The 11,638-nt window shown below is 45.6% G+C and overlaps 1 protein-coding gene and 1 non-coding gene across 18 annotated transcripts in view; both read left to right on the plus strand.

Annotated features, from left to right (window-relative positions):
* The window catches only part of CHD4 (chromodomain helicase DNA binding protein 4), a 30,134-nt gene extending 18,855 nt beyond the window's left edge, over positions 1-11,279 (plus strand). For 5 of the 17 annotated variants that reach the window (XM_032644316.1, XM_032644320.1, XM_032644327.1 and 2 more), the window contains 15 exons: positions 2,577-2,757; positions 2,842-2,928; positions 3,020-3,108; positions 3,213-3,346; positions 3,688-3,832; positions 3,946-4,111; positions 4,375-4,472; positions 4,582-4,711; positions 4,958-5,029; positions 5,352-5,489; positions 5,744-5,852; positions 5,967-6,099; positions 9,379-9,577; positions 10,322-10,485; positions 10,669-11,237. In XM_032644316.1, coding sequence (XP_032500207.1) covers positions 2,577-2,757; positions 2,842-2,928; positions 3,020-3,108; positions 3,213-3,346; positions 3,688-3,832; positions 3,946-4,111; positions 4,375-4,472; positions 4,582-4,711; positions 4,958-5,029; positions 5,352-5,489; positions 5,744-5,852; positions 5,967-6,099; positions 9,379-9,577; positions 10,322-10,485; positions 10,669-10,686 — 1,863 coding nt within the window. In that variant the 3' untranslated portion in view covers positions 10,687-11,237. Of the gene's footprint in view, positions 1-2,576; positions 2,929-3,019; positions 3,109-3,212; positions 3,347-3,687; positions 3,833-3,945; positions 4,112-4,374; positions 4,473-4,581; positions 4,712-4,957; positions 5,030-5,351; positions 5,490-5,743; positions 5,853-5,966; positions 6,100-9,378; positions 9,578-10,321; positions 10,486-10,668 lie in introns of all 17 variants that reach the window. The other 12 variants (XM_032644310.1, XM_032644313.1, XM_032644314.1 and 9 more) reach the window with 5 other exon arrangements.
* Positions 4,151-4,290, plus strand: LOC116761412. Its single transcript, XR_004351982.1, has one exon.
* Positions 11,280-11,638: the final 359 nt, after the last annotated feature.

Consider the following 11,638-nt stretch of genomic DNA (forward strand, 5'->3'; position numbering starts at 1 on the left):
TGTATGTACCACATCTTCTTTATCCATTCCTCTGTCAGTGGGCATTTAGGTTGCTTCCATGTCCTGGTTATTGTAAACAGTGCTGCAGTGAACATTGGGGTGCATGTGTCTTTTTGAATTATGGTTTTCTCTGGGTATATGCCCAGTACTGGGATTGCTGGGTCATATGGTAGTTCTATTTTTAGTTTTCTAAGGAATCTCCATACTGTTCTCCATAGCGGCTGTATCAATTTACATACCCACCAACAGTGCAGGAGGGTTCCCTTTTCCCCACACCCTCTCCAGCATTTATTTGTTGTTTGTAGATTTTCTGATGATGCCCATTCTAACTGGTGTGAGGTGATGATACCTCATTGTAGTTTTGATTTGCATTTCTCTAATAATTAGTGATGTTGAGCAGCTTTTCATGTGCCCCTTGGCCATCTGTATGTCTTCTTTGGAGAAATGTCTATTTAGGTCTTCTGCCCATTTTTGGATTGGGTTGTTGGTTTTTTAATATTGAGCTGCATGAGCTGTTTATATGTTTTGGAAATTAATCCTTTGTCGATTGATTTCGTTTGCAAATATTTTCTCCCATTCTGAGGGCTGTCTTTTCATCTTGTTTGTAGTTTCCTTTGCTCTGCAAAAGCTTTTAAGTTTCATTAGGTCCCGTTAAACTTTATTTTTTGAATAGATAGTGTAGCCCTCCATATCTGTGGTTCCTCCACATCTGCAGATTCAACTGGCCATGGACCATGTAATACCGTAGTATTTACTATTGAGAAGTATCTGCGTATAAATGGATTCGTGCAGTTCAAACCTGTGTTGTTCAAGGGTCACCTGTAATTCACCTAGTTCAAAATTCAAAAGCTACAGAAGTATCTCTTTCCCACTCCAGTCCTTTGGCTACCTAGCTCCCTCCCTGGGGATAAGTGGTATTTATTTTATAAATTATTTTATGTGCACACAAATTACATATATATGTATATATACATATACACGTATATACACACGAACGCCTTTTTTCCTTTTCCTTTTAAGGAAAGTAGTTGTTGTTTTTTTTAATTGAAGTGTATTTGATTTACAATGTTGTGTTAATTTCTGCTGTACAGCCAAGTGACTCAGTTATACATATATATACATATATATATATTCTCTTATTTTATATATACTCTTTTCCACTGTGGCAGTTCCCTGTGCTATACAGTAGGACCTGTTGTTTATCCATTCTCTATATAAAAGCTTACATCTGCTAACCCCAGCCTCCCACTCCATCCCTCCCCCAGCCCCCTCCCCTTGGCAACCACCAGTCTGTTCTCTACATCCGTGATTCTGTTTCTCTCTCTGTCCGTGATTCTGTTTCTGTTACATAGATTCATTTGTGTCCTATTTTAGATTCCACATATAAGTGATATCATATGATATTTGTCTTTCTCTTTCTTACTTCACTTAGTATGATAATCTCTACTTGCATCCATGTTGCTGCATAAGGAAAGTGGTTTCTTATACGTGACATTCTGTACCTTATTTTTATCCACCTAATAAATCTTGGAAGATTTCGTCCAAATCAGTACCCAAAGAGCTTTCCCCCCTCCCCACCCCTTTATTTGCTGCATAATATGTCCTTGTTTGGAAGTACCAGAATATATTGAGATATAATTGACATATGCCATTATATTAGTTTCAGGCGTACAACATAATGATTTGATACATTTTTTTTTTTCCTATGAGAACTTTTGAGGGCTGCTCTTTTAGCAGCTTTCAAATGTGCAGTATGGTATTAACTATAGTTACTATGCTATACGTAAAGTCACCATGACTTATTTATTTTATAACTGGAAGTTTATAACTATAGTTACTATGCTATACATAAAATCACCATGACTTATTTATTTTATAACTGGAAGTTTATACCTTTTGACTCTCTTCACCCTTTTCACCCCCCATAGTTTATTCAAGTTCCATAATGATGGATACTTAGGTTGTTTCTAGTATTATGCTGTTAGCAGCAGCTTAATTCTAATGTAAGGGATTTGGAATTAAGTGGTCCTGAACGATCTGAAAAAAAGGTAAGACTTTCAAAGGAGCATAAACACTATTGGGATATAAGAGGATATATATAATTTTTTTTCACAGTTGGTAAACTTTTATGAAGTTTATGAAGAACAGAAAGGGCTTATGGCCCTTCTGCTTTATCTCCTGGGAGAATCTTTTGCAGTATTTCAGAAGCTTCTCCATTCTACCTCGCTAAGGCTGTAACCTCACTTTTCTTCATTTTACTGTCTCGCAGCTGTATATGCATCAGTGAAAGGGGTTAAAAGAAAACATACTGTCTCTTCATTCTTCTCTTGTGATAACAGCTCCATCCTATATTTTTCTTTAGTTATTTTGACTGCTAATCTAAACATAACCACGAGGAACCAACCATGTCTTGTCCATTAAATTTCTTTTAAGCTCTTAGGTCCAAGCAGGCTCACCAAGTATTTCAGAGTCCAGTCATGAGAAGGAGCTATAGCAGAATGGGGACTGTGAGGACCAGGGGTAGCTGGTGGTGCCGACTTCAGCACCCCTGAGTCCTGGCCCTCCCTCTGTCCCAGGAGGAAGAGGAGGTAGAACGGGAAATCATAAAACAGGAAGAAAGTGTGGATCCTGACTACTGGGAGAAATTGCTGCGGCACCATTATGAGCAGCAGCAAGAAGATCTGGCCCGCAATCTGGGCAAAGGAAAAAGAATCCGTAAACAGGTCAACTACAATGATGGCTCCCAGGAGGACCGAGGTGTGTGTGGCCGGCCCCGCCCCCAACCCATGGGCCGTTCCACTAGAGCAGTGGGCCCCGCTCATCTGCCCTCTCTCCCTCCAGATTGGCAGGACGACCAGTCCGACAACCAGTCCGATTATTCAGTGGCCTCAGAGGAAGGTGATGAAGACTTTGATGAACGTTCAGAAGGTGAGGGCTATGCCTTTCTGCTGGATTTTTAAAATACTGCCTTGTCTAATATCCCTATCGGTGTCGCTCACGCATCCTTTTCTTCTCGCAGCTCCCCGCAGGCCCAGTCGCAAGGGCCTGCGGAATGATAAAGATAAGCCATTGCCTCCTCTGTTGGCCCGTGTTGGTGGGAATATTGAAGTAAGTACCGTTCCGTTCTAGGGAAGGTTGGGTGAGTGCTGCTGTCAGGTCTTTGGTGGGGTAAGGTCTACTCCTTCTCTCACCTAGGTTCCTTCTCCCCCCAGGTTCTTGGCTTTAACGCTCGTCAGCGAAAAGCCTTTCTCAATGCGATTATGCGATATGGGATGCCACCTCAGGATGCTTTTACCACCCAGTGGCTTGTGAGAGATCTGCGAGGCAAGTCAGAGAAGGAGTTCAAGTAAGTTGAGAGCAGGAATGACTGGTGTAGAGCAAGGGCTTTTAGTCTCTGGTCACTCCACAGTACTAGTGCAGGCTACGCAGGACAGCGGCTGTCTCCTCTGCTGACCTTGGCAAGGGAAGCTGTTAGTAATAGCGTTCCTTGTACTCCTCGCTTCCCTGGAAGAGGACCTGGGACATGGTGTGGGGTCTGGAGACCAGCTTTCAGCACGATGGTGGGCTTTGCCTCAAATGGAGCCATAGTTGTTGTCTGGGGTGATGCCTGACTGCGGGTGGGAAAGAATCTGATCTAGGAGTTGGCATGATTGCTGTTTAACCCATTTCTCTATTTGTTTACTGCAGGGCTTACGTCTCTCTTTTTATGCGGCATTTATGTGAGCCGGGAGCAGACGGGGCCGAGACCTTTGCTGATGGTGTACCCCGAGAAGGCCTGTCTCGCCAGCACGTCCTTACTAGGATTGGTGTCATGTCCTTGATTCGCAAGAAGGTGAGCCCAGAACCTCCCTCCATCGTTCAGGGGTTTCTAGGTGAAACTGGAGAGCCAGCAGGAAAGGAACCTAGATGGAATTGGGTCTTCAGCATCTTGTCCCGTTGCTGCAGGTTCAGGAGTTTGAACACGTTAATGGGCGCTGGAGCATGCCCGAACTTGCGGAAGTAGAGGAAAACAAGAAAATGTCACAGCCAGGGTCACCTTCCCCAAAGACTCCCACACCCTCCACTCCAGGGGACACACAACCCAATACTCCTGCACCTGCCCCACCTGCTGGTAAGTCTGCCTGGACTGTTGTTTTCTATCCTTTTCTTCTTGTCCTGGCCTTTGCTTTTTCTGTTTCCCTGTACTCAGTTCTAACAGGGGAGTCTGGCAGGACACACAGCAATCTCCCTCTCAGTTTAGGAGGGCTGTCCTAAGAATAGGGCTGGCTCTTAAAGGCACGAGAGGACAGTTTAAGATGAGACAAACTGAGAAGGTGTGACCTTCTCTCTGATCTGGGACCTTCTTCCTAATGAATGTCTATTATTGGTGTGCAGAGGATGGGATAAAAATAGAGGAAAATAGCCTCAAAGAAGAAGACAGTGCAGAAGGAGAAAAGGAAGTGAAATCTGCAGCCCCTGAAGCCACTGTTGAGGTAAGAGACGGGGGTGACTGGATGCCACACCAAAGGCAGACGGATAAGCCTGTTCTTCCCCTTGGGTGCTGGCTTGTCTGCTTCAGCCTCTTTCTTCTTTCCTTTGAAGTGTACACAGCCCCCTGCCCCTGCCTCAGAGGATGAAAAAGTCCTTGTTGAGCCTCCCGAGGGAGAGGAGAAAGTGGAAAAGGCAGAGGTCAAGGAGAGAACAGAGGAACCAATGGAGACAGATCCCAAAGGTATGTACATTTTCACACACTGCAGATCCCTGTGAACCACAGTTGCTCTTGGGCTTGCAGCCCGGCTGGAGGGAAGTCCAGAGGAAGTGACACACTGAAGAATCTTGTACCCTTGATTTTAAACTGTGGGCTTTTTCTCTCTCAAGACACCTTTTATGACTTTCATCATGATTTAGGTTCAGGATATAGTGTAGAACAGAGAATACACTTCCTTAGATATGCTCTCAGTGCCATCTGTTCTCCCAGGTATTGCTGATGTGGAGAAGGTGGAGGAGAAGTCAGCAGTCGATCTGATTCCCATTGTGGTGGAGGACAAAGGTGGGTGTTTGGAGAAGCTGACTGTGCTTTTAAAAGGACTCTAAAGCTGAAAGGAAGGACTTTATCTCTTGGACACCCCTCCACCCCCAGGTTCCCCGATCCATACCCATATAATCATTTTATCCCAAGCTAAAAGACTCCACCTCTCCCCACACGTGGCTGTCAGTGGGCCAGTGGCACCTTTTCCTGGGTTTAAGAACACTTCTGTGGAGAAAGGGTGGAGGTGGGTGGGTATCTTGTAGCATATGGTGCTATGTATGGGTAAGGGCTATGGTGCTGGCTTCTGTCTGGAGCTGACATTTTTCTTCTGCATGTCCTGTAGAGGAGAAGAAAGAAGAAGAAGAGAAAAAAGAGGTGATGCTTCAGAATGGAGAGACCCCCAAGGACCTGAATGATGAGAAGCAGAAGAAAAATATTAAACAGCGTTTCATGTTCAACATTGCAGATGGCGGTTTTACTGGTATGAAAAAGAGGGGCCCACGGGGGTTAGATGGATTCGAGGTGAAACCAGGGTTCTTGTCAGAAACCAGGGTACAGAGACTTTACCTCTCATAGAGAGAATGCCAGGCTGACTGCACACCCCTCTGGGGTCCATGTTAGAAAGCCAGAGGCGTATCAAGTTGGTATCTGGGAATCAGGAATAAATAGCTTTTTGAATTCTCACAGATGTTTGCCTTTCTTTTTCTCCCCAACCTTCCCTAAATTCCTCTTCAGAGTTGCACTCCCTCTGGCAGAATGAGGAGCGGGCAGCCACAGTCACCAAGAAGACTTATGAGATCTGGCACCGACGGCATGACTACTGGCTGCTGGCTGGCATCATAAAGTATCCTTTGCCTGAGTTGGGGCTGAGGTCCTTGGTGAAGGTTTCTGAGGGTCCACAGTTTGAAGTTCTTAATTTCCTTGTTTCGTTTTTCCTGAGCAATTAATTTTCCAATAGCCATGGCTATGCCCGGTGGCAGGACATCCAGAATGACCCACGCTATGCTATCCTCAATGAGCCTTTCAAGGGTGAAATGAACCGTGGCAATTTCTTAGAGATCAAGAATAAGTTTCTAGCCCGAAGGTTCAAGGTGAGCAGGACGAGGAGGAATACAGCGTTGACGTGGCAGCCTTTAAAATGCAGAAGGGACTAAAGGAGGGGGTCTGCTCATTCAGCCACATCGATTATTGTGTTCCCCTGTGCACTTCGCTTTGTATCCTGTGAAAGGCTTTGCTCCCAAGTATCTTAAATATTAGAGATCAACACATACAGACCTGAAGGTTAACCAGCTGGTTAAGGGCTGAAGGTGACTGTGCCTGACGCAGGACACAGACCAGTGCAGTGGGTGTGCTGGGGGAACACGGTAGGCTGGAGTGTTCAGGAGGAAAGATGCAGAGGTGGGACTGAATTGGATCTCTGAGGAGGCAGCGCTGCCAGTGGGCTGGTGGTACTTTTTTCTGGGTCTGTGTGGATGAAGGGTGGGGTAGACGCAAAGGTGTAGAGCTCCATTTTCAGAATCACTAGGGCTGATACGCCCAGGACTGAAGGGGAGTTTTCCTCAGGAACTCAGCAGATGCATATTAAGGGCACCTTGTGTGCAGACCATCATAATGGGATACCATGGAGATGAGACACGTGGATCTTAACGCTGAGTATAATTGGGGGAATAAGAAACGTACACTAATAAACCTTCAAATATCACGTGCTAGGGAATGGGTGGGCCAGGGGCAGGCCTGGTGCCTGTTCTCAAGGAGCTCTCAGTTTAACGTAGAGGCAGATGTGTGGTCAGATGAATGTCATTCTGTGTGTTGCGAGGGAGACTGCTAAATCCTTAAGGAAGTTCTCCAGAGGGAATGTGGGGAGTGGGGAGAGCTCACAAATGCTCCAGGGAGAAGATGGCATTGGAATGAAGTTTTGGTGAATGTAATAGAGATCGCCGGATAGAAATGGAAGGCCCTTTGATCAAAAGAATTAGGTTAGGCAAAGACAGAGCCTGTAGAGCTTATGGTGTTTGGAAACAGCAAATAGTCCAGGTGGGGTGTAGAAGACACTTGTGTTGGTGATGGTGGGAGGTAAGTTGGAGAGAGAAGTAAGGCTGGAGGTCGGTAGGTAGGTTTTTGGCACCAGATGAGAGAGTTTGGACTTTACCTTATAGTTCATGGGCAGCCATTGAGGGTTTGTGAAGGGTTTTGATACAACCAAGGGAAACTGAAACAGAACATTCATGAGATTACAGAACTATCATATAGTCATGAGGTAGTAAGGGCTCGTCTGTGATGCTGGTTGTGGAAAATGAGAAGGATAAGATAAAGGGAACGAGGGACTTCCCTGGTGGTCCAGTGGTTAAGACTGTACTCCCAGTGCAGGGGGCCCGGGTTTGATCCCTGGTCAGGGAACTAGATCCCCCGTGCCACAACTAAGATCCAGCGTGCTGCAACTAAGACCCGGTGCAGCCAAATAAATAAATACTAAATAAATAAATAAAAGATAAAGGGAATGAAGCACCAAGGAATTTACAGGATTTACTGATTTACTGTAGGGGTCAGCAAACATTTTCTGTTAAGGGGCCAGAGTAATTCAAGCTTTGTGAGACACTGACACTCAGCTCTGTCATAGTGGGCAAGCAGCCATAGGTGATAAGTATGAATATGTTCCAGTAAAACTTGATTTATTGACACTAAAATTTGAACTTCATATAATTTTTATGAAGCTTTATAAACTATTATTTTGATTTTTTTTCAACCATTTAAAAATGAAGAACCCATTCTTAGCTCTTGGGCCATCCAAAAACAGGCAGTGGCCCAGATTTGGCCCACAGGCCATAGTTTGCTGACCCCTGAGTTACTTTATTGAATTTGAGATACAAAGGAGTGAGACTCCAAAAATAACTGAAGTTTTGAGTCTGAGTCACTGAGAAAGTAAATTGGCAGATCAGGGAAGTGAGGAGAGGGAGCAGTTTGTAGAAAAAAGTTCAGTTCAATTTTAGACAAGCCATTTGGTGTTCTTCACAAGTAAATATCCTCCCAGTACTCCCACCACCGTTAAACAAGTGGGATCAAAGTGATCAACCATGCACGAGTGGGGTCAGAACTATCAGTGCTTGAGATGCATGTTTGAAAAGCACCAACTCACTTGCATAGAGGTGCTGGCTGATGCCAGGAGGGGAGAGAGCTCTTGGGAGAATGCTGATCCTGGAGAAAGCTCATAGTTCGGGGCAAGAGGGAGGGGAGTTGGTGAAGGAGACAGGGTGGTATATAGATTGAAAGGAGGTGCTCGGTCTGTTTGGGGATAAGTTAGGCCTGAACGGAGCCAGGTCTTCTGGAAGAAACAGTAGTCCATTCTCATACTGTCCTTTCTCCTGACCCCTGGTGGATTCATTCTTTTTAAGAACCAGTGGATACTTGAGTAAAATAAGTCTCGTAAGTCATGAATCAACATTCTGTCCCTTGAAGTGTATTTCAAAGGCCGTTTTACACAGCTCCATCAGGTGACATGTGCAGGTGTTCGTTGCGTTATGATTTTTGGTGGTGGGGCCTGGAGGCAACCTAGATGTTTGACATTGGGAGTGTGGGTAGGTAAAATGTGGGTTCACATCACCGAGCATTAAGAAACAGTTGGCAGCAACAAAATACACGTTTTGTAACATAAATGGACCTTTAAAAAAGGTATGTAGTGGGGAAATGAAAAAGCATTTTATAATGTACAGAAAAACATTCTGTAAATGAGAAATGTGCACATGAAACAATACTGTCTTCAAGAAAACCCACAAAAAGACACACAGTAGGTATATCAGAAGGGTTGCCTATTGAGGAAGGAAAGGAATGGGAGTGAGATATAGAGATGAAAGAAGAGAAACAACAGGAATAATTTTAGAGAGTAAAACAACTTGATAGGGTAGATGGACTGCCATGCAACCATTAAGTCATCTGTATTCTGTAATAACCTAAACGGGAAAAGAATTTGAAAAAGAATGGGGGAAAAATGTCATCTTTTATAAAGAGCAGCTAATAACAAGGGAAGAGGCTTACCATGTAACTTTGAGTGAAAACAATATAAATACGTATATAGAATCTTAATTTTGTAGAAAACATGTAACAGAAAACCTCAGAATGTTAACAGTAGCTCTCGGAGGTGGAATTGTGATTTTAATTCTTTATACAATTCTGTATTTTCTAAATTGAGGATTTATCATTTTTGTATAAGAGTGAATCAATAAAGGGTAAAGAGCTTTAAAAACACAGACCTTCAAAGTGGGGTGAAAAAGGCAATGGAATGTTGAACTGGCCAGGTGTGGGTTCTGAGAGGCCCATGAGAAATGAGCAAAGTGAGTGTCAGTCCAGCTGCCATCTCCTGTTTCTCTCTTGTCCAGCTCTTAGAACAAGCCCTGGTGATTGAGGAGCAGCTGCGTCGGGCGGCTTACCTGAACATGTCAGAGGACCCCTCTCACCCTTCCATGGCCCTGAACACCCGCTTTGCTGAGGTGGAGTGTTTGGCAGAGAGTCATCAGCACCTGTCCAAGGAGTCGATGGCGGGAAACAAGCCAGCAAATGCGGTCCTGCACAAAGGTAGCCAGTGGCTCCCCTGCCTCCTGTGGACTTGGCCTCCTTCCTCCTCTGCCCCTCCCCGACACACACCTACTTCTCAGGTCGGAGCCTTTTTTGGAGCCCCTTTCTTTGTCTGGGAGCTTAGGGTGTGCTGGGGGTCCTTGCGTTCCTTCTTAGGAAGCTAACATCTTAGAGACGGTCAAGGACAGTAGTTCTTTGCTTTTTAACTCTTGAATGTATTCCAGTTCTTGGAGGTGGAAAGCAAAGCAGAATAATATAGTGTGATCTGGGATAGTTTAGAGGTAACAAGGTGATTTAAGATCCTGTCAAATTCTAGACTGCTTTCAACATTCTGTTTTTAATTAAAGTTAAGACATTGTGAGGGGGATGGAGGGTGAAATGAGGAAAAGAAAGCTGTTACAAAGGAAAAGGGAGACAGCTCCAAAGGTGCAGAGGAAAGATAGTGAGAAGAGGAAACAATAGGAATAGCTATTGAAGAAGTGGAGGAAATAGAGACAATAGGGATCAAGGGACAGTTGGCTTTAGAAAGCACAGAATCATGGACAGTTGGAACTGGAATATGAGGGACAGGAATTTGAGTGTGGTGGAGCCAGGTCAGGTGACTCGGTGACAAAAGACAGTACTCCGGCACATCAGTCACTTGGTCATTGAGAAGTAATGGGTGTGTGGGGGGGGTCCACTTAATGGGAAAGATGGACCTCGGTCTTGACTACCATGGCTCACCGCCTCTTTTTCTTCCCCCTGCAGTTCTGAAACAGCTAGAAGAACTGCTGAGTGACATGAAAGCCGATGTGACTCGACTCCCAGCTACTATTGCCCGAATTCCCCCAGTTGCTGTGAGGCTACAGATGTCAGAGCGTAATATTCTCAGTCGCCTGGCAAACCGGGCACCTGAACCACCTCCACAGCAGGTATAGGACCATTTTCGTCTGGCCAGCCCTTCCAACAGAGCCATTCTAGAACTTTTAACTCTGCTGTCTGTCCCTAGCTTTACATACTGGGCAGGTGGGGCTGGCTTACCAGTGAGTTCCCTTGGGATCAGGTGGGTTCCTGGAGTCTGGAATTCTGACTCCCTTGGCTTTCTCTTCCTATAGGTAGCCCAGCAGCAGTGAAGATCCAGATTGATGATACCACCTCCACCGCTGAGCAGTGACCTTCCTCACTTTCCCTTGCCCAGCTTCTCCCCTGGGGGCCTGAGAGACCCTCTCCTTCCTTCTGCCCCATCTTCCAAGTTGTAGAGGAACAGCCCCGCTGAGCACTGGGGGAGGGGAGGGAGTGAGGGGCAGTGGTGCCCTTCCTGCTGGAGAGACATGCAGCAGTAGCGCCGGCGCCATCTGCGGGGAGCTGGCGGGCTGGCCTTCCGGGCCCTGGCTTCTCCCCACTGTAACGTCTGTTACACACAAACTGTTGCGGGTTCCCAACAGGCTTGAAGAAAATGATCAGAATTTCTTCCTCCTTTTGGTTTTATTTTGTTGGTTTATTTTGTGTTTTTTCTCCTTTTTTGGGGGGTATTCACAGTGGGCCGGGCCCCTGGGTGAGACACAGCTACCTCTGTTGGCATCTTTTTAATACCAGGAACCCAGCGGCTCCAGCCCCTGAGTGGCTAGAATTAAATAAAGTGGAAAAAAAAAAAAAAAAAAACCAAAAGCATAAAAAAACCACAGCAAATTTCTTGACGAAAATTGAAAATAAAAGTTTCCTTGTATTTTAGTGCTCTCGTTCAGTGTGGGTGTAGGTGCAGGTGGATGAATGTTTCTGATGGGAGCCTTGGGACGTGTGTTTGGAGACGAAGGGTTTCCTTGTGTCCTGAGATTTCACGAAAGAGCCGAGTTCCCACTGTGCACGGGCTGCGTGCTGACAAGCCCACCTGTGCACAGCGGGGTTCACAGCCCACACCGCGGCCTCCTGGCTCCGCGAGGGTGCGGAAGCGGACTTCTCCGGGCTGTGGACGTCGCGCGAATAAAATGAAGGGGTCTTCCTCGCAGAGTTGGGAAAACAAAACCAACGAAGGGCTGGAAGAGTTTTTACAGCTAAGCGCCACCTTGCTGTCTATTTGAAGAAAGG

This window comes from Phocoena sinus, chromosome 10, assembly GCF_008692025.1.
Source record: "Phocoena sinus isolate mPhoSin1 chromosome 10, mPhoSin1.pri, whole genome shotgun sequence".
Classification (NCBI taxonomy): domain Eukaryota; kingdom Metazoa; phylum Chordata; class Mammalia; order Artiodactyla; family Phocoenidae; genus Phocoena; species Phocoena sinus.